Raw genomic sequence first — 27,008 nt, forward strand, 5'->3', positions numbered from 1 at the left:
AAGAAAAACTGATCACTGCTGAAAGTACAAACAAGACAGAGTCACTGTCCAGGGAAAAACGAGTCCCTTAAGAGATCTCCTGACTGTTCTTCCACATCGGCTAATTCATCGGAGTCCCCTTCAAAATTACATAAGAAGTCGGATCTGCCTCTCTCTGATCTGACCTTTTAGAAATCATGGTCTGTTCGGATCTGTACTGGTCTACTTCTGTCGGATCTGGTTTCATCACAGCTCCCTTCTCCCTTCCTGGAGGGATCTCCAGGAAGACACTCCAGACCTCCATCCACCACATCATCTCTTAGATCTTCCAGACACCTTTTGGAAGCAGATGTGGATAGGATTATCAGGAAGTTTCTCAGTGCACAGATTCAGATGGCAGTTCTCCCAGCTCTGACTCCCACCAGATTCGTGAGTTGTCCCTTGTCCACTTCCTCCTTGGTATCTCCTTCTCCAATCCAACATATTGTTTCGGAATCATACGATCTAAGATCTCTGAGGGTGTCTTCATTGGACCCAAAGACGATCTGTTCTTCAACTTCTATGGTTCCTCTGAGTGAACTGGCTGTGATTCTTTTGGAGTCAGGAGACTCTTGGAGCCAAAGAGTCAGCGCCAGGTCCAGGGGGTTTGAGTCGACACTGAAGCTTTCAGAGCCATCTCTTCCCCCCTCTCAGGGCTTCAGCACTGGACTGATCAAGTCCGACTCCTTCCTCAGTTGGAGTGCTGATGGGGTTGCAGGAGCCAGCAGTTCGAGAAATCCCAGCTCCTGTGCCATCAACTTCTGTGTTTCCTAAGCAATCTGCCTTTGAGGTTGTTAAGGGGGCTTTCTCCTTGTCTAGAGAAGAGACATCCCTGTCCCTCCTCAGATCAGAAAAACCTGCCTCATCCATTTCTTTGCTCTTAGCCTGGTCCATCCTTTCTACTGGAACAGCCAGCCAGAGCTAGTCTCCAGCCAGTCTGTCAGGACATCATCTTCTCTTCCGATACTTCCCCAGAGAATCCCACTGAGGAAGTCCCTCACAAGAGAACATGTAAGAGGAGGTGCTTAGATTCTCTTCAGGAATCTTTCACAGAGGACACTGATTTTGATGAGGGGAGGGGACCCCCAGATCACCACCTTAAGATGTCTCCTTTGGAGACATCCTGGAGGTCCTGGAACAAAAAGATGGCTGGTCCTCCAACATCCCCTTCCAGGAGGAATCTGTGTTCCTGGAGGCTTTCAGATCTGGCCCATCTACTTCGTGGGTTACCCTGCCTGGCTGAGCTCATCATCATAATTTCTCGCAGGGCAAAGAAGGATCCGGACACTGTAGAGCCAGTACCTAAAAGACCAGACACGATTTTAGCTCCCTGTAAGGACTGTGCACACTGGAGCAAGGGTGTACCAGTCAATGCCATGGCTGTGGCTGCAGCCACTAAGAAGGAACTGGCAGAACAGAGTTTTTCTGTTCATTCCTCTAACAGAGTCCAGGGCTTTGGACAGCTTTGGGTGGCAATTGTACGCTTCAGATACCTTTGCCTTCAGGTTTTTGAATTATCTGGCACATTTTATGAGGTTACAAAGAGATATGACCAAAGAGCTTGCCAGATCTCTTTCTGGGTCCATGTCAGCTGAAAATGGAAATAGAATCTCCTTGCCACTGGCCACCCTCCAGTCAGTTTCAAATGCATCCATAAGGTTGATCTCCCATGCAGCAGAAGGTATGTGATTGGCAGCAGATTCAGGCATAACCATCAGGATACATGCTTGGATGCGATTGTGACTTTGCAGAGTAAGTCTTCATTCATCAGTGCTGCTTTTGATGGATTTTCCCTGTTTGGCCCCAAGGTTAAAGACATGCTCTCCAGATGTGAACAAGATGGAAAGACCCTGTTTGCTATGGGTGTACATTTTTCAACACCTCAAAGATCTTTCTGCAGGCATCAGCAAGGTGGTAGAAAAATATGGTTTAGAAAATCCCAGGTTTCTTTTTAAAATTCACACAGAGATAGTTCCCCCCCAGGGGCAGAGGGGGAAACTTGAATGGAAGACCCTGCCCTCACAGCAGAGGTGGCCCACAGAACCAGGCCTTCAAGGATTCCTTCTTGGATAAGCCCAGTCAGCACTCATGAAAAGAGGCCCAACTGTTCCCCTCTAAAGGCTGTTGGGGGGGGGGAGTTGTTTGTCGCTGCACCAGAGAGCTTGGTATTCAATTAGAAGAGATTCCTGAGTGCAGAGATTCATCTCCAGAGGATCTGATGTTATCCATTTCATTATTCCTCACGACTGGTTCTTGGATCCAACATCGGATCCAATCTGGCACAAGACATAGATCCAAGGCTCAAGCTCCTCCCTATCCCATAATCTCCTTCTGCACTCTAACCCTCAGATCTCATTTGCTGCATTTATGCACGGACTTGATCCTTGGCTCTCAAGCTGTGTTTTATAGCTATCTTCTAGTATTCTTACAGCTAAGTGAAATTTCCTTTTTTTTGCTGGTCTCTCCTTTCTCTAGGTAGTCTTTGTTCTGTACCTTCCCTCCCGTTGCTAGTTTATCTCTATCTTTAGTGTGTTTTGTGATGGCTCTGGTTGGCGCTTGGCAACTTTTTTACTGTACTGTGCGTAGGATTAGGGCCTGTTTGTTGACTGGTTCTCCCCCTTTATAGTTAGTGAGTTAGTTTTTCTTGGAGTTTAGCCTTTGGTGTTTTTGCGTGTTTCCAGTTGTGTGTGTCTGGCCGGTGGTATGTCTGAGAAAGAATACAGAGTTTAAGAGGTGCTCTTCTTGTGGGGATAAGATGCCTAAGTCTGACGCCCACAAGAAGTGTGTGTGCTGTTTGCGAGCTGACCACCTCAAGTCTGATTGCTCTGTGTTTGCAGCATTCAACGCTCAGGTACTGGCAGATCACTGTAACAAGTTACTTTTGAAGGGCATGGTTCAAGGAGGTCCTCTTATCTCTAGGTCCCCGGCTACTTATGGCCTTAAGGATTCTAAAAGGAAAGTTCTATCTTCTTCCCCGGGTGCTTCTCCTTCTTTGGCTGATAAGTGGCCTAGGCTCTCAGATCAGAGATCTCCAGATCTAAAACTGCCTTTGGCTATGTCAGATTTAACATCTCTGAATTCGTTGGTGGGTTCTGAGGTCTCCTTGGAGCAGAGGCTTTCAGATCCGACTAGAGTTAGATCCCCCTCGGATCTGCCTGCTCCTTCAGATCCAAAGAAGGTAGTTCAGCAGTTGTCAGATCCAACAGGTTTGTCAAATCCAGTATTCATTTTTGAGGGCTATCCTTCTCATTTGGGATCCACTAGGGATCCGAAGCACTCTGCTTCTAGGCCTCTGAGCCAATCATAAGATTGTGGACATCATAAGTCTGCTTAGGGGTCTAGGCTTGGAACCTCAACTAAGTCCACCCATTCTTCAGCTTCCGTCAGATCCTCCAGAAGCCTTCTGCTCACGGATATGGACAGGATGATGAGGAGCTTCCTCAGGGCCCAGACAGAGACGGTTCTCTTGGCATCTACAGCCTGCTGTGGCTCAGGGAGATCCCTGACCTCAAGGTTGCCCTCTCCTCTTCTGACTCTCCCTGTTTCAGAATTACAGGACCTGGTTCACTCGAGGGAGGAATCAATGGGTCAGGGAATGCACACTTTTCTGACTCCGTCAGGGTCCCTGACCAGCTCGATTCCATTGCCTTTGGATCAGAATGGGTCTCGGATCTGAGAGGTCAGTGCTGGGTCTCTGGGGAGGGGATGAGGTCTGGGCATATCGGATCAGTCCTTTCCCTGAGGGGCCTCAGCCCTCGACAGCTTGGGGCTAGTACTGTCTGGAGGGCCTGGACACAGGGTTGGCTCCGCTTCTTCATCTCAGGTGGTTTTGGCTCCCAGGGATGGGGAGGGAGTTTCCTCGAGTCCATCAACCTTTCTTATAGTAGAGCAGACTTTCTCCAGGTCTGGAGCAGCATCTCCCCCCCCCCCTACCGGGTACATCCCAGCCCATCACTATTCTGAGCCCCTGAGCCCATCCATCCTGTCCAGGGTCAGTCCACTTGAGGTAGCCTTCAGGCAGCATCTAACCCGCAGGGGGTTCTCTCTGTTTTCCAAGTCCTCCCCTGAGCCCCACACAGAGGAGGTGCCATGGAAGAGAAAGTGCAAGAGGAGGCACTTGGACTCACCCATGAAGTTCCTCACAGAGGACACAGATTTTGATGAGGGGGATGAGTCCCCCAGGTCTCCACCAGACAACATCTCGTTTGAGGACATTTTGGAACTGTTGAATCACAAAGGCAGATGGACTTCCCATCCCCTGTCTTTGGAGGAATCTGTGTTCCTGAAGGCTTTTGGGATGGGCCCATCTACTTCCTGGATGTCCCTCCTGTGGACAAGCACATCACCCTTATTTCACACAGGGCATGGAAGGGACCTGACACCATGGAACCGGTCCCCAAGAAGGCTGACAAGTTCATGAGTCCCTGTTCTGGCAGGATGCATTGGAGCCGCTGTGGTTGCTGCGGCCATCAAAAAAGAGCCGACTGAACAGAGCTCCACCATCCAACCCCCAAACATGGAGCCTCTGGCAACAGACAGACATTGGAAGCACGTTTATGCCTCAACCACGTTTGGCTTGAGAGCTCTTAACTATTCGGGGCACTTTACCCTCCTCCAAAGAGACTGGGTTACTGAACTAACCAACTCTCTTTCAGAGCACATATCTGTGGAGGACCTCAAAAAGGTCTTTCCCTAGCTTACCATTCTACCCTCTCTTGTCAACTCCTCCACGAGGTTAATCTCGAATGCTGCTGAGAGTACCTCTCGAAGGGCTGGTGCAGACATTGCCTTGAGGCATCATGCGTGGATGCGGTTGTGTGGGTTTGAGGAATCCTTCAAGTTGTCTTTCATGAATGCCTCCTTTGATGGTTTCTCATTTTTTGGACCATCAGTCAAGGGCATTTTGACCTGCTGTGAGCAGGAAGGGAAGACATTGTCGGCATAGGGGTCAAGTTTTCTACCCCCCAGAGGTCTTTTTCCAAGAACCAACAGGGAGGTAAAAAACGTTGGTTTCAGAAGCCACAGCATTCCTTCCAGAATGCTTCTGAGGACTCCTCTTCCAAAGGCAGGAGAAGGGGTTCAATGGTAGATGCCACCGCAGAAGCAAAGGGGGTCAGTTCTCATTGCACCCAAATGCCTGGACAGCTATAACAAATGATAGGTGGGTGCTAAATATCATATCCAGGAGTTATTACATTCCCTTTTTCCCAACTGCTTCCATGTCCCAAGAGAGTCCTCCCTGACACTCTACCCAGTCAGAGGGAACTGGCCCAAAGAGAAGTTCTAAAACTTCAAGAAAAAAAAAAGCCATCCAGGAGGTCCCAGCAGGGCAAAGAGAGTCTGGAACTTAACATACTCTCGCTTCTTTTTGATGCCAGAAAAGACCAGGGACCTGCGTCCAATTTTGCACCTCAGTGAGTTGAATCTGTTTGTCAAGAAGCCGAAGTTCCAGAGGGTCACTGTTCAGTCCAGCCTGCCGCTTTTGCGCAAGGACAAGTGAATGTTCTCCATAGATCTCCAGGATGCCTACTATCACATCAAGATAGACAGGTGCTCCAGGAGGCATCTGCGTTTCCAGCTGGAAGCCAATCATTTCACCCCCTGGGTGTTTACCAAATGCTTGGCAGTGGTTGCAGCTCACTTGAGACTGCAGGGATTCCAGGTTTTTCCTTACGTGGACGATTGGCTCCTTATGGCACCCAAGGCATCAACTGACATTAGTGATGCTGTTCCTTTCAGAGACCTTCAATGAGTTAGGCATTACGGTCAATATAACCAAGTCAAAATTAATTCCAGTGCAAAGTCTGAAGTTTATAGGAACCCAGTGACCAAAACTGCAGCTTTACCCCCTCAGAGAGTGGATTTACTCAGGAAGCATGTCAAGGTGATTCTACAGACCCCATCGCCACAGGTGTATCTCATTCTCAAGGCTCTGGGGTCCATGTCAGGAGCTATCCTCCTTGTACCGCTGGATATTACATGTGAGTACTCCAGTGGAAGATAGCAGTCCAGTGGTCCATTCTCTGCCATCCTGTGTCTATGCCAATATGAATGACACCCATTTGCAGATGACATCTTCACTGGTGGCTTCTTTCAGAGGACGTCTTCCAAGACGGATCTTTTTCACTTCCCCTCCCATGGCCACAGTGACCACAGACTCTTCCCTGCTAGGGTGGGGATTTTCAGGGCAGAACCATCCAAGGCACGTGGTCCTCTGCAGAAACCAAGTTGCATATAAGCGTTTTAGAGATGAGAGTGCTCCTCTTGACATTGCAGGCTTTCAGGATTGCCTTCATCTGGGGAAGATTGCAATTCATATAGACATCGTCAGTGGTCTGGTACATCAAAAAGCAGGGGGGAACACATTCTTATGCGCTATGCAGAGAGGCCATGAGAGTGTGGAAATGGGCGAGTTCTTCCAGTGATTTTCTTCTTCACATATACTGGGAGTCCAACATATTGGCAGACAGACTCAGTAGGTCTGTCTTGAGCCTGCATGAGTGGTCCCTGAATCTGTCAGTGGCGTTTCAGGTTTTCGGCCAATGGGGCCAGCCTTTCTGCAACCTCTTTGCATCCCCAATGAATAACAAAAGAAGCAGGTACTTTGCACTGATTCCTCCAGATTGGCAGCCCCTGAGGGACGCGCTAGTCCACAGTTGGTCTCTGGGTCTCCTTTATGCATATCTACCAATCCCATTGATACCTAATGTACTGCAGAAAGCCCACAGACTGACGTGTTCCATGATCCTCATTGCCCCTTTCTGACTTTGTCAGGTGTGGTATCCCTTCCTACAGTCTCATCTGAAATATCCTCCATGGATAGTAAATCCCATACCGTATCTCATCCCTCAGGGCTGTAAGCACCAAACCTCCGATCCCTTCGTCTGACCGCATGGTTTCTCCACTTCCCATGATACTAAGAGAGTCCAGGTTAGCTTCCTCTGTTAAGAAAATTATTCTTGCTTCTCAGAAACTGTAAACTCAAAAACTCTCCAACTGAAAGTGGAAATGGTTTTCCTTTTGGGCTGCTGAAAGAAACCTTGACCCCCTTCTCTGCTCCAGTTTCAGTTAGTCTTCTGTTTTTATCATCTCTTTATCAAGAAGGGGCCAGTTTCTCTACCATAAAGCTGCAGTTGGCTGCCATTTCCAATTTTCATGTTTGTAAGGAGCTTAGCTTTTCCTCCAGACTATGCAAGGCCTTCATGAAAGGTGTTTTTCTCCTCAGGCCCCCTGTCAAAGATCCTTCTCCTCTTTGTGATTTGACTATGGAGTTGCAGTCTGTCACTCAAAGTCCATTGAAGCTGGCTTATTTCTATGATATTAAGTTCTTGTCCTGGAAGACAGCTTTTCTTGTGGTCATAACTTCACCTAGTAGGGTCTTGGAATTACAGGCTTTGTCGTCCAAGCCACCATATATAATTTTTCACAGAGACCGAGTGGCCTTGAGAACTAATCCTTCCTTCATGCCCAAGGTAGCCACTGAAACTAATATCAGTTGGTCTCTTAGGTTACCTCTCTTTTTTCCAAATCATTGCAATAAAAGTGCATAGCTCCTCCGTACACTAGATGTACATAGTTATGATTTTACTTGCATAGGACTAAAGCTTTCAGGAAATCTGATCAATCGCTTGTAGCCTTCTCTCTGAAGAGAAGTGGTCAAGCAATGTCTAAGGTATCAGTTTCCAAATGGATTTCAAACTGTATTTCCACGGTTTAATCTCTCAGGGACTTAAAAGTTACCTTGTCCTCCTAGGGCTCACTCTCTTAGTCGGTTGCTACCTTGTCAGCTTTCCCTGCAAATGTATCTGTAGATGACATTTGTGCTGCAGCTACTTGGTCCACTCCTCACACCTTCATTTCTCATTACAGATTGGATATTGTCTCCGGAAACACATCATCTTTTGGTTCCATGGTGCACGGGCACATACTTCCATAGGGCCATCCAGGATACTATTGTAGCTAGGGATTCTGACTCAGTAGTTAGGAATAATGAAATGGGTAACATCAGATCAGCAGTTATGTACTTACCATAACTTGGTATCTGTGTTATCCTATGTCATTTTTCCTCACTTCCCACCCACCTTTCCCCATCTGTGCTCTGGGGAGATCTGAGGAAGCTGGAGTCATTAGGATAAATTTCTCTTGCTTAAAGTTCCAGGTGTATATTCTATGGGGTAACTACAGCAAACTTGATCTGAGGGTTAAAGTACAGAAGGGGATTATGGTTGAGGGAGGAGCTCAAGTCTTGGCTCTATGTCTTGTGTAGTGCCGGCATATCCAAAACCCAGTCCTGGGTAATAATGAAATAGGATAACACAGATGCCAAGTTATGGTAAGTTCATAACTGCTGTTATACTGTACCATTTTCTCTTACCCCTCCCACCAATGTGAAGAAAATCCATGATGTTACACCCAATCAGAGTGAAGCAGTGTCTCTAGAAATAATCTGCTAGAAAACAAGAGCCGTCCAAGAAGTCCACCCAGACCAGAGAGGATCCAGAACTTACTTAAGATTATTCTTAGTGACAAAAAAAGATGGGACTTGAGACCAATTCTGAATCTCAGCAGATTAAACCAGTTCATACATTATTCAACATTTTGGATGGTCATGGTTCAGTCCATTTTGCCTGTGCTGCAAAAGGACAATTGGATTTGCTTGATAAATCTTCAAGATGGTTTCTATCGCATCAAAATGAACAGAAGCTCCGGAAGATACCTGCACTTCCAGCTGGGAGCCAATCATTACCAATCACAGCACTGCCATTTCATCTCACCACAGCCCCTAGGGTTTCCAGGGTGTTCAAATGCATGGCAGTGGTAGCAGTTCACATGAGACTGCTGGGATTCCTAGTGTTCCCATATCTAGATGACTTGCTTCTAATTGCCCCTAACAGCCATCAACTTCTACAGGCAAGGGACTACTTGCTTCAGTTGTGAATTCATGCAGGAATCATGGTCAATTATAACAAATCTCAGCTCACACCAATGCAGAGCCTGGAGTTCATAGGTGGTTGTCTGGACACAATCCGTTAGTTAGTTTCTGTTCCCTCTACTCAAATACAAACACTGAGGTACCAAGTGAAGAAAGCAATTCAAAATTCTTCACTTCCTACTCTACTAATCATACAGGCCCTGGGTTCCTTGACAGTGGCTGTCACTATCATTCCTCTGGCCAAGTTTCATATGCAAATTCTTCAGTGGACACTTTCAGTACAGTAGTCCATTAACTGCTTCAGTCAAGATCACACAGGTGTGCAGAGGATATGTTCTTTTGTGGATTCATTGAAATGAGATCTCCAAAGGCCATCTATTTGTTCTTCCCTAACCATGGCCACCGTGACCACAGACACCTCCCAGTTGGGTGGAGGGGACACTTCTTGGGAAGGACAGTCAATGTGCTTGGTTCCCCAAAGGGGCCAAGTTACATATCAGTGTCCTGGAGATGAGTGGTCTACCTAGCATTGCAGGCCTTTCAAGACATTCTCCACTCCAGGATGATTGCCATTCAGATGGACAATATGTCAGTGGTGTGGTATATCAACAAATAGGGAGGAACCAAATCTTACCACTGTGTAGAGAGGTGATGGGAGTATGGCAGTGGGCCATCTCTTCCAGTCGCTTTCTAATAGCAATGCACATCCTAGGGAAATCCATCATGATTGTGGACAGTTTAAGCAGGTCCATTCTGATGCCTCAGGAGTGGTCTGTTAATGCCAAAGAACAATAGAGGGTTTTATGCCAATGGGGACAACCATGCTGCAACCCGTTTGCTTCTTACTTCAACAAAAATTGCAGCAGGTTCTCTGCCCTGGTTCTTCCAGCTCTAATCCATGATTAGCTCTCTGGTTTTCTTTATGCTTACCCATTGTTACCTCTAATTCCAAAATTTCTACTGAAAGCATTTTGGTTGAAGAGCACAGTAATCCTCATTGCCCCCTTTTGGCCTTGTCAGATTTGGTTTCACTTCCTCTGGCATGCATCCATCCTGGATACTGGATCCCACTCCAGACCTCCTCTCTCACTCGATGGGTATGACTCATCCAGACTTAGCAGGCCTCAAACTGAATTCATGTTTTCTCCAGTTCCATTGATTGCTAGACAGTCCAGGCTCCCCTCCACAATCCGCCATGTATTGTTATCCCCAAAAAAGCTTCTACTAGAAAGACTTACAAGAGTAAATGGAAAATATTTGTTTCTGGGCACTTATCAACGACTTGGATCCTTTTTCAGCAGCAGTGCCGTCTGTCCTTGAATTTTTAGATTCAATTTTCAATGAAGGGGCTAGTTTTTTCAACTATTGCAGTTCAATTGGCTGCTATTTCTAAATTCCACCTGGGTGTAAATAATTCTACATTCTCATCGTCTAAACTATGTAAAGCCTTTCTTAATGGAGTCTTTTTACTTAGACCCCCCATTAAAGGATCCTAGTTCTCCTTTGGATGTAACTATTGTGCTTCAGTCTTTGACTCAAGCTCCCTTTGAACCTTCTGCCGAAACATAACTTAAATTTTTGTCTTGGAAAACCATATTTTTGGTCATTATTACATCAATTAGAAGAGTATCCAAGCTCCAGGCTGTGTCTTCTAAACTTCCTAACCTGGATTTTTATAAAGACATATTGTCCTTGCAAACAAACCCATTTCTCTTGCTAAAAGTATCTTCTGAAATCAGGTCTTTAATCTACAAGTTTTCTTTCCTAACTTTTTATGGAAACAAAATATACACTTAAATTTCAACTGATTTAAAATGGTATTTAAAAAACAATTTGTAGAATAAAATAAAATAAAATACAATTAGTCATGTAAACAATGTGGCAATTTTCTAAGTTCCAGTGCACTTTTAATTGAACAGTAGTAGTTTACTCCAGGCTTCCTGTATTTTGTTTCCATCATCATACATACATTTTTTTATTTTTATTTTTTTCTGGTTCTTTTTTCCTCTTTATTCAAAATGATGTGTAATAACAATACTAACTAATTATACAATTATATAGGTTTTTAGGGTTCTTGTACACAGACCTGAAGAAGTCTAGAAGGACAAAAGCGAGTTTAAAGCAGTGGTTAATGTTGTTATGAATAACAGGGGAGGAGATGTCAAATTATTAACTGAATCTATGGAGTCCAAATGGATTTTGGAATTGATGGCCCATAGAATTCCTGGGTTAAATGAGTGTGTACCTTTAAAGCCAGCCTTACAGAAAAGGTGGGTTTTTTACTGATTTTTATTGGTTAGACCTTATTTTAAATAATAGGAATGGCTTTTTGTATGTGATCTGATGAAGGTTTTCCACCCGAAAGTGCTTGTCAGTGGATATATTGTGCTGGTGTTTTTCAACAAGTTTTTGGATATACTTTTTGGTGAATTTTAATAAAGGAACGGTGAATCCAGCTGTGTCTCACCTCTCTTTTATCATACTGATGGGGGAAGGGATGTGAATTTAACATGTGTACCAATAACACTGTTTTACAGCACAATAAACCACTCCCATGCCTGATAAAAAGTATATATATATATATATTTAGAAAGCTTGTGAGGTAATTATTACTCTATTTTTGTTTTACTTGGATCACTTGTCTGTGTACTTAATAAAGGATTTTTGACTGGAAACAGACTGCCTGCCTTGCTTGGATTACTTTCAAATACTTAGTAATGCTGTACAAGTATATATTTTCTCTTATTACTTTTTGTTTTGTTTTCACTTGACGAGTTTATGTTCGCTGCTTCTACTACTATTGTCTGATCTGATTAATATACAGTGATTAACTAGAATTATATGGACTGAAAATCTTCCACACAGAGAAGATGTTCATCGTGCATACAGCTGTAGTCATAACAGATGGGTTATCCTGCCGTCAGGCGGGTCCTCGGTCGGTCGAATTCCAAAGTCTAGGTCCGGCGTCGGTTGTCGTCGCTTCTTCCCTGACGTCAGTGCGGCAGGGGTATAAAAGAGGCAGCCAACGCCATTTTCTTCAGTCTTTCTTGCCGCGCGGTGCCCAAAGCAGAAACAGTTCGCAAGTGCTGGTCGGCCAGCTCCTGAGATTTACGAAAGTATTTCAGCCCAAGTCTTCTTGAAAGCTAAGTACCCCGTTGGGGAAACTTTTCTTGCCTCAGACCGATGTCAGACAAAGTTAATAATTGCATTTCATGTGGGAAGCAAATACCGCATAAGGATTTCCACTCTTACTGTATACCTTGCTTAGGCCCAGACCACGATGTCTCGGCCTGCCGTTTTTGTGCTAGATTCAACAAACGCACTATTAAGCATCGGGCGGAGTTCGCCCTTCACTTTTTTGGCAAAAATTTAATTATATTATGTCGTCGGATACTCCGACTCCAGTTTTGAGCAAAAAACGCAAAGATAAGGACCGACATACGAGGTCCGCACCACCTACTGATACCACGCTAAGGCCTACTACCAGTTCTCCGGTACTCAGCGAGGCGCCTACGCAGCCCCTGAGTACCGATGACAATGCATTACCGGTGTCTTCAGTACCTGAGGTCGCAGGCTCCTCGGCCCCCATTCCAACTACAGACACCGACGCCACCCCTGGCAGGGAAACTCAGAATTTAGACAGGCCTGCCATTTCTCAAGGGGTCTTCAGGCCTTCCTCCTTCTCTATTAAAGCCTTCACTAAATCTAAAACAGCCATGAAAGCCAAAAAACAGGTTCCTCAGACACCCTCTCAAGGCACCATGCCTAAAAAACAGATGCTTAAAATGGCTGAGGATTTGATTACTCTTATCAGGGGTTCTCAACCCCCCTCTGACAAAAGACCCAGATTAGAGGAAGACTACCCTTCTTCAGATCAAGCTTCTATTACCTCAGAACTTTCTGAGGACCAGGATTGTGCCTATTCTCCAATCGAAGACTCTGATGCAGAGGAGTCTATTCTCTCCGTCTCCCCCCTGAGGACTTCTCTTTTGGGGAAACCCTGCATACATTGAGGGAACACTTTCACTGGGAAGGCCAAGATTACTCAGATTCCAAGAAAAGGCTCAGGGAATTTCTTCTGCTCCCCCAGCATAGGCCTCTGGCTATCCCTCCTGTTTTAGATATATTGGATGATGTGTACACAGAAGCCAGCCTTAATCCTGATTCTTTGCCTCCAGCTCCTGTTAAACCAGACAGGTATTACCGGGTTCCTGATTTTCACCAGTTCCTATATAAAAGCCATACTGCTGACCCAGAAACTATTTCACAGGGTCCCAAGGGAATTAAGGCCTCTACTGCTAAAAACCCATTACCTTCAGAGAGAGATTCCAGATCTTTAGAAAGGTGAGGGAAAAGGTGAAAACCTCGGCCACTTTAACCATGAGGGCATTAAACTGTCAGTTCCATATCAACAGTTTTTGATATCTCAGCTGAAAAGCAAGATGACACAACCAGAACAACCAGATTTAAAAGAGTTGCAGGATTTGTTGCATGGTGCAGAGCAAGTGGGTAAACATACCTTGCAGTGTGGTTTTGATACTTTAGAGGCCTCATGTAGAGCTGCTGTTACGGGGTCTGTTATACGTAGGCATGCTTGGCTCAAAGAGCAAACCTTACCAGATCATGTCAAAGCTAAATTATTAGATGCACCTCTTCAAAAAGATGTATTGTCTGGTGTTAAAGCAGATGAGGTGCTAAGGAAAATGGAGGAAAAAGCGAAATCAATGCAAACAGTGAAAGATTTCCTGCAGGTGCAGCCTCCACGTTTCAGCAGAAACTGGCCTTCAAAAAATTGGTCCTTTCCAGCCACGGACAGACTTCAAAGGGGCAGATACAGGCATCCAAGGGGTAGAGGGCAACCTCAAGGATCTTTCAGAGCCAGACAGTGGCAAGCACCAACCCCAAGAGGTGGAGAAGATAGATCACAGTCTTTTAGAAAACAGACACAATGACTTCCCTCTACACCTGCCAAGCAAAGCTTTAATGGCAGCACCTTTGGGCGGAAAACTGACATTATTCTCAAAAAATTGGCATATTGTTACAAAAGACAAATGGATTCTGGACATTATAGACAGAGGCTACAGGTTCCACTTTCACACCCTTCCAAAATGAGAGGCATGCCAAACCTGCCACAAAATCAAAGGGCAGAGGCACAAAAACAAATTTCAGCTCTCATGGACATGAAAGCAATTCAAGAGGTACCTGCAAAAGAACAAGGTCAAGGGTTTTATTCTAGACTATTCCTGGTACCAAGGAAAGACAAAGATTGGAGACCTATCTTAGACCTATCCATTCTAAACACATATCTACAGGTGCCAAAATTCAAGATGCTCACATTACAGCAGCTTCTTCCCATGCTGGGCAAGGAGTCTTGGTTGGTAACATTGGACCTCAAGGAGGCATACCTGCGTGTCCCTATCAGACAAGATTGCAGAAGATACCTCAGATTTCTTGCAGGTTCAACCCATTACCAATTCTGTGCATTGCCCTTTGGCTTATCTACTGCGCCCAGAGTGTTTACGAAATGCCTGGCATCAGTAATTGCCTTCTGCAGACTACAAGGGATACAAATCTACCCATATCTGGACGACTGCCTGATCCAAGCGGACAGCAAGGACATACTACTGCAGCACCTGGCGTTTGTAATAAAACTGTTGAACTTCCTGGGATACACAGTCAACAAAAAGAAATCAAAACTAATACCCTCTCAACAAATAATTTTCCTGGGTGCCAGCTTGGATACAACCACCCAGATGGCCTACCTCACGCCAGACAAGCAAGGGCAACTGTCTCAATACTTCAGAAAAATGGCAACTTACACCAGGCTAACTGCAAGGAAAGTCCTGCAGGCTCTGGGATTCATGGCATCTTGCATCCTACTAATCCCATGTGCAAAGCTGCATATGAGGAAACTTCAATGGTACCTAAAAAACTTATGGTCTCAACACAGCCACAGCTTGGAAGCAATTATACCACTCATTCCATGCCATCAAAAGGAATTTATGTGGTGGGCTCAAGCTTGCCAAAGAAACACAAGTCTTCCTTTCTGTGTACCTCAAGCAACTCAAATCATCACAACAGATGCCTCAGACTACGCCTGGGGAGCACACACGACAGATCAGTGCATTCAGGGAAAATGGGCACGAAAAGAGAAGCTGCTTCACATCAACCAAAAGGAAATGCTAGCCGTACAAAAGGCTATTATGACCTTCAGAGACCTACTGCATCCAGGCCAGCTATTGATAAGGACAGACAACACCACAGTGATGTGGTACATAAACAAACAGGGGGGAACTCATTCATACCCCCTGTGCAGGCAAGCCATGACCCTATGGAACACAGCACTGGAACTGAAAATTCAACTACAGGCACAATTCCTGCCAGGGAAGGAAAACACACTGGCAGACAATCTAAGCAGAAATATGACAGATCCACACGAATGGAAGTTGCATCCTCAAATTTTCACAAAGATAACTCAGGCATGGGGACAGCCAGACATAGATCTCTTTGCTACCCACAGAAATTGCCAGTTGAAAAAATTTTGTTCAAGGACCTATCATCCACAGGCCTGGAAAGTGGACGCACTTTCCTTCAATTGGGCAACATTGGCAGTCTATGCCTTCCCACCTCTTCCTCTGCTGCCCAAAGTTCTAATAAAAGCCAGAGCAGAGAGGCCGAAAATCATTCTCATTGCTCCACACTGGCCAAGGCAACACTGGTATCCGCTCCTGAAGAGCCTGACACATTCCCCACCATGAATCCTGCCTCTAGTCCCTCTTCTGTTGTCCCAGCACAGCTACAAAACTCTTCACAGCCATCTCAAAACTCTAAATCTAGCTGCATGGAGAATTCCTTGTTTTCCCAACGGTTTCTACTCTCCAAGGAGGTGCAGGATGTCATCTTGGAGGCCAGAAGACCTTCTACTAGAAAGGCCTACTCCGCCAAATGGAAACGATTTTGTGCCTGGAATCAAAAGAAGGGACAGAATCCTTGGGTAATAAATATACCTTAAATTTTACAGTACCTAGCTGAGATGTTAAACAATGGACTTTCCTTCTCCTCCATCAAGATCCACGCTTCAGCCATTTCTGCACAATACAACACAGATCCTCCTTTGTTCTCTCATCCTCTCTTAAGGCAGTTCCTCAGAGGGGCAAAGAATATAAAACCCCCAAGGAAACTACCAGTCTCTGCTTGGGACCTCAACTTCGTATTGGAAAAGCTGACCCTTCCTCCCTTCGAGCCAGCTTCTTCATCAGAGTTACAGTACTTGTCATGGAAAACAGCCTTTCTTCTGGCTATCACCTCAGCTCACAGGGTTTCGGAGCTACAGGCCCTCATGGCTGTGCAACCATTCATCATTTTCCATCAGGACAGAGTTTCCTTACGAACCAACCCTACCTTTCTGCCAAAGGTAGTATCCAGTGTAGCTTTGAATCAGACTATCCAATTACCTACCTTTTATCCTAATCCACAAAACAAAGGGGAACGACTACTACATTCCTTGGACATTCACAGACAACTTCGTAATTATTTGGACAGGACAAAGCCATTCGGGAAATCTGAGCAACTCTTTGTGTCCTATGCTGCAGGTGCTCAAGGAAAGGCTATTTCCAAACAGACAATTTCAAAATGGATAGCCCACTGCATACGCTTTTGTTACTCATTTAATGGAAAAACTGTGCCTGCATGCATCAGATCCCACTCCACCAGAGCCACAGCTACCTCTGCAGCCTTCCTCAGGGGGGTCCCTACCAAGGATATTTTGGAAGCAGCCACCTGGAGTTCAGTGCACACTTTCTCCAAGCACTATCACCTCCCACTGTACTCTAAATCTAGAGCGGGCTTTGCCACAGCAGTCCTGCAGGGCATCCTAGCCCCTCCTAGTTCCACTTAGTGCCTACCACCCTTACTTAGCTTTGGGATTCTTCCCATCTGTTATGACTGCAGCTGTATGCACGATGAACATAGTACAGTTTTGTACCTACCATAAATGTAGATGTTCGAGTGCTCATACAGCTGCAGTCCAGGTTTCCCACCCTCCAACCCCTCTTAGGACAGGCCTTATGACAAACCCTTTTCATATAACCTTTTGGGGTATTCTTTTATGGTGTATTTGCTTGCAACTACTGTTTTTGATTTATCAACATTACATTTTTGCATAACATTATGTTTGCCTTCCTTCTGGGGGCACCTGACATCTGGGGCAAGAAAAACTGAAGAAAATGGCGTTGGCTGCCTCTTTTATACCCCTGCCGCATTGACGTCAGGGAAGAAGCGACGACAACTATATCGTAAGTTTACCCCAGGGGTCACATCTGTGTCACTGCTAGACAGGGGCACAGTAAACTAATTCTATTATATAAGGGGACCTTCATTGTGTCACTATTAGACGGAGGCACAGTATTCTAAATTTATTCTGTACATTTTTGTACCATTTCATGGGGTGGCAAAAGCCACATCACTATGGCTAGGCTTACAAATGCCCCAGGGCAAATAGCCTAGTACTAAACTATGAAACTGACGCCGGACCTAGACTTTGGAATTCGGCCGACCGAGGACCCGCCTAACGGCAGGATAACCCATCTGTTATGACTGCAGCTGTATGAGCACTCGAACATCTACATTTATGGTAGGTACAAAACTGTACTTTTCTTACACTGTTTTAAATTATAACTTTCTGACATTATTCCTCCACTTTGACTTCATACTTCCATTATTTTGTCATCCACCTGCACCACCTTTATTGACTTTCACCTACTAAATCAATCCTACAATACCTCCTATTGCTCCTGTCTCCTAAACTGTGAATATTTTTTTCCTCTGGAAGTAAATATTGCTGTTACCGTTTATTCCTTCACTATTAACTCAAATGTAGATGCTGCAACTACTGTACATAACTCTTGAGTATTTAGCTTATACTTTTCTTTGCATCTTACATAGCACATAATGTTCTAATTTGTACTGTATAATATTAAACACTAAGTTTCATGACATCTCAGCCACTGTATGAATTTATTAAAAGTGTATCATTTTGTTTGCTGCTCTATCTGCTGTATTATTCTCAATGTACTGGTTTTATGTATTAATCTGTTTATGTAATTGTGTACTTCATTGGAGCATTTTTCCATTGTGCCTCCACAGAAAAGGGGGTCTGGCCAGTTAGACTTTCCAAGTAAACAAATAAATAAATAAATAGTATATTGGTTAAGATTCTATCATGATAATATCGATACAGCCAGATGACTTGACATCAAGACCTTGTTTATGGTCATACCTAATTTGTTAGGAATTCTCTTTGTTAGAATGTTCCAAACTCATCATAGTAGTTATACGTATGGCATGATTGCAGTGATTTGTACTTGACTTGATTTTGAATAATAATTATTTCTCTTCGAAGGTCAACATTTCCTACAAAGATTCGGAGTTGCCATCATTACCCCTTGCACCAACAGTTATGCCAATTTGGTGGTGGCGCAATGGGAGGATAACCATATACATAACAATAACCCTTTTGGTGGCCTTTTTAAACACTATGTTAATTTTGTGGATGATGTATTTCTTCTTTGGGCAGGTAGTGTGCATGAATTATCACAGTTTGTTTTTTATCTAGAGAGTACATCTGGTTTTTTTAGTTTTACACAGAGTTACTCAATGACATATATTGACTTTTTAGATGACTGTTTTTAAGAATAGTATTGGAGGTATGGAGCCCGGGCGGCCACGGTGGTGCAGTGGTTAGCATTGCCGCCTCACAGCAAGAGGTTCTCCGGTTCGATCCTCGGCTGGGGTGCCTTCTGTGCGGAGTCTGCATGTCCTCCCTGTGGTCGCGTGGGTTTCCTCCGGGTGCTCCGGTTTCCTCCCACATCCCAAAGACATGCTGCAGGTGGATTGGGCACTCTAAATTGGCCCTAGGTGTGCATGTGAGTGTGCCTTCTGTGGAAGGTTGGGCGCCGGGCTGGCAACTCGACACCGTAAAACTCCACTGCCATTCAATGTGCGGACAAGGTGATCCGCTGTGGCGACCCCTAACCGGGAAAAGCCGAAAGAAGAAGAAGAAGATTGGAGGTATGGAGCCCGGGATGTACAAGAAACCCCGCTGGAGGAGTGGAATGTTGCATCATTCTAGTATGCATCCCCCTCATGTTTTCTCAAATATACTTAAGGGTCAGTCTCTGAGAGTCTCCAGACTTTCTACAGATGATGGTATCTTTGGAGAAGCGTTGGATACCCTTTGTTGATTTTTTTGAGTAGGGAATTGTCTTGTGAAAATGTTGTTACCTCACACTTTGAGACAATTCCTCATAGAAGTGATAGAGGGGTACCATATTTTTCAGATGGACCTCATAGCTTCCAATGTAATTTGCCCGGATGTTCAGATGGGCCACCTAGGTTTCCCTTTACATACTCCAGCAATATGTACTCGTTTTGCAATGTAATTAGGAAGAATTGGCCGGTTTTATTAGCTGATGAGAAGATCAGTGCTGTGGTTGGTGAACAGCCCTCTTTTAAGTTCAGGAACAACTTATCAGTTAAAATATTGTTGTGTTATTGGCCAAGACGCTCCATATCCATGTTATCCAATAGAAGAGGCACTTTCCCGTGTAATAATTGTAGAGCTTGTCCCTCAATTGCTTCTGATGTGCAGTTTATTCACCCCATCTCTGGATGGATTTTTTTGCCCAGGTTTTTAGCTACATGTAGGAGTGATAATTTGGTTTATTTGGCCACATGTTGTTCTTGTGACTTTTCTATGTGGGCAAGGCCACACGCCAACTTAGGGAACGCATCCTTGAACATATTGGAAGTATATATAATAGTGTGTCAACTAATGCTTTGGCCAGTCATACATTATCCTTTCCTGGACATAACACATTTATTTTAGAGTTTTGCAGTTGGTCTCCCCTCGTATTAGAAGAGGTGACCTGAACAACTATACTGAAATGATTGAGTTGAAGTGGATTGTTTCTCTCCAGGCACATAAACCACTAGGGCTTAATTGTGGTATCCTTCTCAAACCTGCCTTGAAAGTGAGGCAGTAACTATGACTGGTTGGTCCTTGATTGTTTTATTATTTGCCTGCATTGATTGGCTGATTTTTATTCTATAATTGATGTATTTTTGTATATACTTTTGTTTAGTTTGGTCTGAAGTAGCTCAACCCTGTGAAAGTGCTAACCTCAATAAATTAGTTTTGCTTTTTATTGTATTTTTTTATTCATTTGGTGACAATGTTGGTCGACCTACTTTCTGATTTTTTGTTTTTTTGTGATAAAATCGATAATAGAAAACAGCCCTGAGAAGAAAGAACCAGAGGGGTATCTTCAGCCATTACACAATGGAGAAATAACAATAGTAAATTTATCACTTTTATGATTGGTTTTGTCATCAAGAAGGAAAAATGGAAAATTTCTTGGAGTAATTTAGCTATGACTTCTTGCTCTGAATTCAAAAAGAATATTTGATATTGTATTCTTGAAATAATGTAAAATAAAAAAAATGAAAATTCTTACAAAATCAAAACAGTTAAGATAAAAATCAAGATTTTATTAACTTTTTCACTTTTGTGGTTTCTTTGTTTTCTAGGTGACACTCTGCCTGACCTGAAAAACCTTTCAGTTATAGATGGTATGTTTCTTTCTTGCTTTTCTAAATAAAAAAAAAATAATATGCTTATGATGTCTTAATTACAGAAATGCAAGGAAGGTTTATTTAATTAGAATGGATGTGGTAAAATTACCAGCTCTGACGTTGTCAATTTTCATTCGTTCCTCAACAATTGGGTTCAGATCCAACCCTCGGATCCTACTAGGCCATTATTTTAGCTTGTGGCCACTAGAAAACTCTCAAGCTCCTCCCTTACCCATAATTCCTTATCCCCTAACATACCTCAGATCTCGTTTGCCGCTTTCGCTTTTAGACATAGTCATTGTGATTTCTCAAGCTTTTGGACATAGTCATTGTGATTTCTCAAGCCTGTTAGTTGTTTTTTGGAGATGTCAAACTTTTTCTTGTTGCTTGTTATTCTGTTGCTACACCACCGATCTCGGATCCTTCTCCGATCCAACCTATCGTTTCAGAGCCCTTGGATCCAAGTCTTCTAGGACTGTGTAGATCGGATCTGAAGATCATAGTATCTTTGGCTCAGAGGCTTTCTCTGAGTGCACCATCACAGACGTTTTCGGATCCAGAAGACCCCCTGAGCTGATGCATCTCTATCGGATCTGAAGTGTTAGAGTCAACTCAGAAGTTTTAGGAGCTATCTCTACCCCTTGGAGCTTTAGCACTGAATAGGTAGACTCAGACCTCTGCCTCAGGTAGATTGCCTTCGGGGCATGGGGAACTGATGGGTCAGAAGCTTGGCTTCTGGGCTCCGTCGACTTCCTTCTTCCCAGAACATTCTGCCTTTGAGGTGGTGAAGAGTATTCTCTGTTTCTGCAGGACAGACAGTCCCCCCCCCCCTTGGATGCTACCCAGCAGGGTATTACTGTTTCTTCCGATACTTCTCCAGAACATCCAGTGAAGAAGTCCCTAGGTAGAGGAAGTGCAAGAGAAGGCACTTGGAATCACCTCAGGAGTCCGTCACTGAAGATCCAGGTTTCGATGATGGGGAAGGTCCCTAAGATCTCCACCCAAAGGCATCTCATTTGGAGACATCCTATAGATCCTGAAACAGAGGAGTGATTGGTCCACCAATAACCCTTCCAAAGAGGAATCTGTATTCCTGGAGGCCTTTGGGTCTGGCCCATCTATCTCCTGGGTGACTCTGTCCACTGATGAGCTCATTGACTTGATCTCTAGGTGGGGGTGGTTGGTACCAGACACAGTTGAGACAGTCCCCAAGAGACCAGACAGGATTTTGGCACTACCTGTAGGAAAGGAATTTTGGAGCAAGGGAGTTCCCGTAGATGCCATGGTCATGGTGTTGGCCACCAAGAAAGAACTCATGGACCAGAGTTGTTCTGTCCATCAACTAACAGGGAATCTAGGGAGTTGGAGAGATTTGGGAAGCATGTGTATGCTTCAGCGACATTTGCACTCATCACTGAATTATTTGGCACACTGCATGAGATTAGAAAGGGATCTGATTAAAGAACTTTCAAGCTCCCTCTTGGGGACAAATACTCCTGAGGCTCAGTCTTCTGTGACCTCGTAGTTGGCTACCCTTCAATCGATCACTAACTCATCTATGAGGCTTATCTCCCATGTGGCTGAAGGTACCTCAGGGGCAGCAGGTTCAGGCATTTCGAATAGAAGGCATGCCTGGATGTGCTTATGTGATTTTGCGGAGCTCATCAGGTCTTCTTTCATCAGTGCTCCTTTTGACAGAAGCTGTTTGTTTGGCCCTAAAGTTAAGAACACATGTCCAGGTGCAAGCAAGCTAGAAAGACCCTCTCTGCAGTTGGAGCATATTTTTTGACTCCTTAAAGGATCTTTTCCAGGAATCAACAAGGAGGTCAGAAAATGTGGTTCAGGAAGTCCCAGGGTCCTTTCCAAGATCCACGTTGAGATAGTTCCCCCAGGGGCAGAGGGGGGAACTTGAATGGAAGACGCCACCCACGTAGCAGAGGAGGTCTGCAAAACCAGGGGTCCAGAGATTCCTTGTCTTTCAGACTCTATCAGTGCTCCTGAAAAGATGCCTGGTTGTGTGCCTCTGGAGGCAGTCGGGGGTCATCTAGCCCTTCACCTGAGAGCCTGGCTAGACATTACAAAAGATACATGGGTGTAGAGGATTATTTCCAGAGGTTGTATAATTCCCTTTTCCCTACCTCCTCCACCTGTATGCAAAATTGCCGATGTTCCACCCAGTCAGACGAAAGCAGCAGCACTAGAAATACAAAAGCCTGTAGAAAAGAGTCATCCAAGACATCCCACCAGACCAGATAGAATCAGAACTTACACAAGATTCTTTTTAATGTCAAAGAAAACAGGGGACTGGAGACCAGTTTTGGATCTCAGCAGTCTGAACAAATAAGTCAACACACCAGTTTCTGGATAGTCATGGTTCACGCCATTCTGCCCTTTTTGCTCAAGGATGATTGGATGTGTTAGATAGATATTCAGGATGGATCCTATCACATAAAAATGAACAGACAATCCAGAACGTAATTATGCTTCTGGCTGGGCAGCAGTCATTGCCAGTTTAAAGCACTGCCCTTTGGCCTCACCACCACCCCCAGGGTGTTCACCAAATGCATGGCATTAGTAGCAGCTCACTTGAGACTGCAGGGATTCCAAGTGTTTCTCTACTTGGACAACTGGCTCATTACCACCCACCCAGGCATCTGCTAATAAGCACAAGACCAGATACTCCAAACTTGCTTCAGTTTAGGGATCACCACAAGTCTCAGTTAGAACCGTCTGTCAGATTCCAAGTCAGAAAGATAATTTACAGTTCCACAATCTCAGCCAGATTGATCCTACAAACTTTGGGATCGATGTATGTGGCTATGGTACTAGTTCCCTTAGCAAGATTTCACACAAAAATTCTTCAATGGATGCTAGCGATGCAATGGTCTTTCCTTTATCAGCACATGTCCACCCAGATAAGGATTACCCAGTCATGGAAGAGATACATTTGGTGGTGGATTCGATTAGATCAGGTACTGCAAGGCCGTCCCTTCATTGTCACTCAGCCCAAGGCCATAGTGACCACGGATGCTTCCCAGATTGGTGGGGGGGGGGGCACTTCCTGAGAAAAACAGTCCAAGGCACTTGATCCCCTGAAGAGGCAAGCATGCATGTCATTGCCCTGGAAATTAAAGCATTGCTCTTATCATTGCAGGCCTTCCAGGACTCTCTCCCTTTTGGGACAGTTGCAATTCAGAACAACAATATTTCAGTGGTTTGGTACATCTACAAACAAGAAGGAACCAGTTCTTGCTTCGTATGTCAAGAAGCTCTATGAGTGTGGCAGTGGGCTATCTCATCCAACCCATTTCTGAAAGCAGTGCACATTCCATGGAAGTCCAGCATGATAGTAGAGAAATTGAGCAGGTCAGTTCCACTACGTCAAAAGTGGTCTCAACATGTAGGTGGCAGAAATTATTTTTGCCAATGGGGCCAGCCTTGCTGCAATCTGTTTTCATCTCCCCTAAACAACAAGTCCAGCAACTTCTTTGCCCTAATCCCCCCACTGGGGAATCACTGAGAGATGCCCTACTACATGATTGCCCCCCCCCCCGGTCTCCTCTATGCATATCCCCCAACTCCCTTGATCCCAAAATTTCTGTAGAAAGCTTTCTGGTTGAAGAGCAAAGTCATCCTCATTGCACTTTACTGGCCTAAACTCATTTGGTTCCCCTTTCTGTGGCCTCATCTAGTCTACTAGCCTTGGATTCTGGATCTGATTCCAGACATCCTGTCTCACCCAACAGACATGAGTCACCTGGCTATCTCAAACCTAAAGCTGACAACGTGGTTTCTGCACTAACTTTAATAGCCAGACACATATGCTCTCTTCCCTGGTCCGTCATATACTTCTGTCTTCTCACAAAGGTTCCACAAGAAACGTTTACAGAAGTAAATGGAAAAGGTTTGCCTTTTGGGCACATCAGGGACATACTGATCCCTTTTCAACTCCTGTACATAGTGTCCTTGAATTTTTGGCAACAGTTTTCAGTGAAGGAGCTAGCTGCTCAACTGTTAGAGTTCAGCTAGCTGCCATCTCTAATTTTCACATAGGAATTGAGAATTCCACCCTGGCTTCATTAAAACTGTGTAAGACCTTCTTCTTTTGAGACCTCCTTATAAGGATCCAACTCGACCATGAAAATTTTATACAAGTTTTAAAAAAATAGTCTGAGTAAATTAATTCATGTTTGTAAAGATTCTTGGCAATTTTTGCAGAATATTGGTAGGTTGCCATATACTGAGCAATTTATTTCTGTTACTGTTGTACAAAATTTATATCTGGTTATTCCTCATGATGTCAGTCTGTCGTAGTTAGAACAATTGTATTCTATAGAGAAATTAAATGATGATAGAATACACATGTGGTACTGACCTTAATGGAAATGATTTTAATTTTATGTATTTTTAGGGTTAGTATTATAAACAAAACGCTGGCGTGCCTATGGGGGCAGCATGTGCCCCCACTTTTGCTAATCTATTCATGGCAAATTGGGAAAATAAATATGTGTTTAGTAGTGTCTGTAAAGATTATTGGCTATATTGTACTCATTTTCTTGGATGACATATTTATGGTTTGGAAGGAATCGGTAGATAAAGTACTGAGTTTGCCGAGTTATTAATCACACAGTGCCACTCCTAAAATTCATGTACACCTGTTCTTTTGAAACAGTAGTTTAGATGTTGAATTAAGGAAAGATTTAAAAAAAGAGAAATATATGTCCAACATACATAGGAAGTCAATTTTCTCAAATACTTATGTACATTTTTCCAGCTGGCACCCCATCCACCAGACGAAAGCGGTGGTGAAAGGCCACTTGGTTAGATTAGCCAGGATGATATCTGAAATGGATACATTCACATATGAATGTAATGTCCTAGTTGGAATGTTTAAGCAAAGGTGATATCCAGAAGAGTTTGTCCCAAAAATTAAGTAGGAGGTAGTTAGTAAGAGAATATATGGAAATTATACACCTTTGTTGGCTAATACTAACAGTGATACAGTGCCTAGTGGCCCCTTTAACAGCGAGTGGGATTTGGAGATAAGTTATTCATCATTATGTTTGATTTTCTAATACTAGTGAAAAGTATTAGAAAAACTGGGATATTTTTGGAATGGATGGTGTGGCTATAGAGACGGTAGGAGTGAAACCCCACATAGTGTATAAGAAAGACAAATCTTTTAAGCAACTATTAGAATTAAACAAAGATAGCAGGCTGAGTACATCGCATGGGTATATAAGTGGGATTAGGAAGTTGGGTATGTTTAAGTGTGGAAAATGTACTCAATGCTCTTTTATTAATAAGGGTGAATATTTTATTATCAAAAGGAATTAGTTAGCCTGTAATAGGACATTTTTCCTGCGAGTCCAAACAAGTGGTTTATGTGGTGGTGTGTGAAGTTTGCCATGCTTTTTATATAGGAAAAACATCACATAGGTTAAAAGAAGGAATCTATGAACAAGATGTTAAGAAAAAGAAATCTACTAATGCTTTAAACAAACGCATACAGGGTAACCAGTGTAATAAACTGACTTTTATAGTAATCGAACAAGTAAATCAGGATGCTAAAGGTGTGTATTATGACGGAACATTTAGATAAAAAGAACTAATGTGGCAATTGAGATTTAATGCTTAAAGTTTTCCAGGGATTAATGATTCATGTTCAGTTACACCCGTTTTAAAAATTAGACACTACTGTGGTTAAGGGTGGGTCATAGTTAGTAACCAGTACATTTTATAATTACTATTGCATATTATTACTATGTTTGTAGAGTATTATTTAAGATAAAATAATGTTGATTTGATATTACTGACTAATTTAATTGAATAATTGTCACATGATTGTGTTTGAAATATTTAAAGGTGTTAGTAATGCTGGTGTCTAGTTCTGAAGGCGTTCCATTATTGATTGGGAACGAAAGCGCTAAACTTAATAAATTTGAGTTTGTTAATCAGGTCTGTGTGAGTACAGAGGTGTTTACGGTCATCCAGTATTTGCATATAATAAGGTTAGTTAGTCAGGATTTGCTTTGGGAGGTTTGCGAATGATAGCTGATGATACCTAATTCAGGAGTGAAGTGTCTACTGACCTTGGGGTGATTTGCAAAACCAGATAACTTGTGAGACTGACAACATCAGAAGAAAGCAACAAAAGTTTATAAATATGCTTATTTTAAGCTGCAGGTTTTCTTATATTTAGACATGCTTTTCTTGCATATGGATTTCAAAATTAAGCCATGGTCCTTAAAGATAACAATCCTCCAGTTTGGATTTCAAGGGTATGAAGAGTGTATTAAAGAATCATGTTAGGACAGACATAAAGGTTAGCAACAAGTAAAGGGCATATTTTCTGGAGTGCGAACTTTAAGGTTTCCCTGTGGGATGCACTGTCAGAGATGCTGGTTGGCCAGATTGATGTGATGAG

The 27,008-nt window shown here is 43.7% G+C and overlaps 1 protein-coding gene across 1 annotated transcript in view; it reads left to right on the forward strand.

Moving 5' to 3' along the window:
* Positions 1-20,607, forward strand: part of LOC122814264 — a 618,831-nt gene extending 598,224 nt beyond the window's left edge. Inside the window, exon 4 of the mRNA XM_044086858.1 lies at positions 20,537-20,607. Coding sequence (XP_043942793.1) covers positions 20,537-20,607 — 71 coding nt within the window. The remainder of the gene's footprint in view (positions 1-20,536) is intronic.
* The last annotated feature ends 6,401 nt before the right edge of the window (positions 20,608-27,008 follow it).

The sequence above is a fragment of the Protopterus annectens genome, chromosome 10.part0 (assembly GCF_019279795.1).
Source record: "Protopterus annectens isolate FY-2018-M chromosome 10.part0, PAN1.0, whole genome shotgun sequence".
NCBI classification, from domain to species: Eukaryota; Metazoa; Chordata; order Ceratodontiformes; family Protopteridae; genus Protopterus; species Protopterus annectens.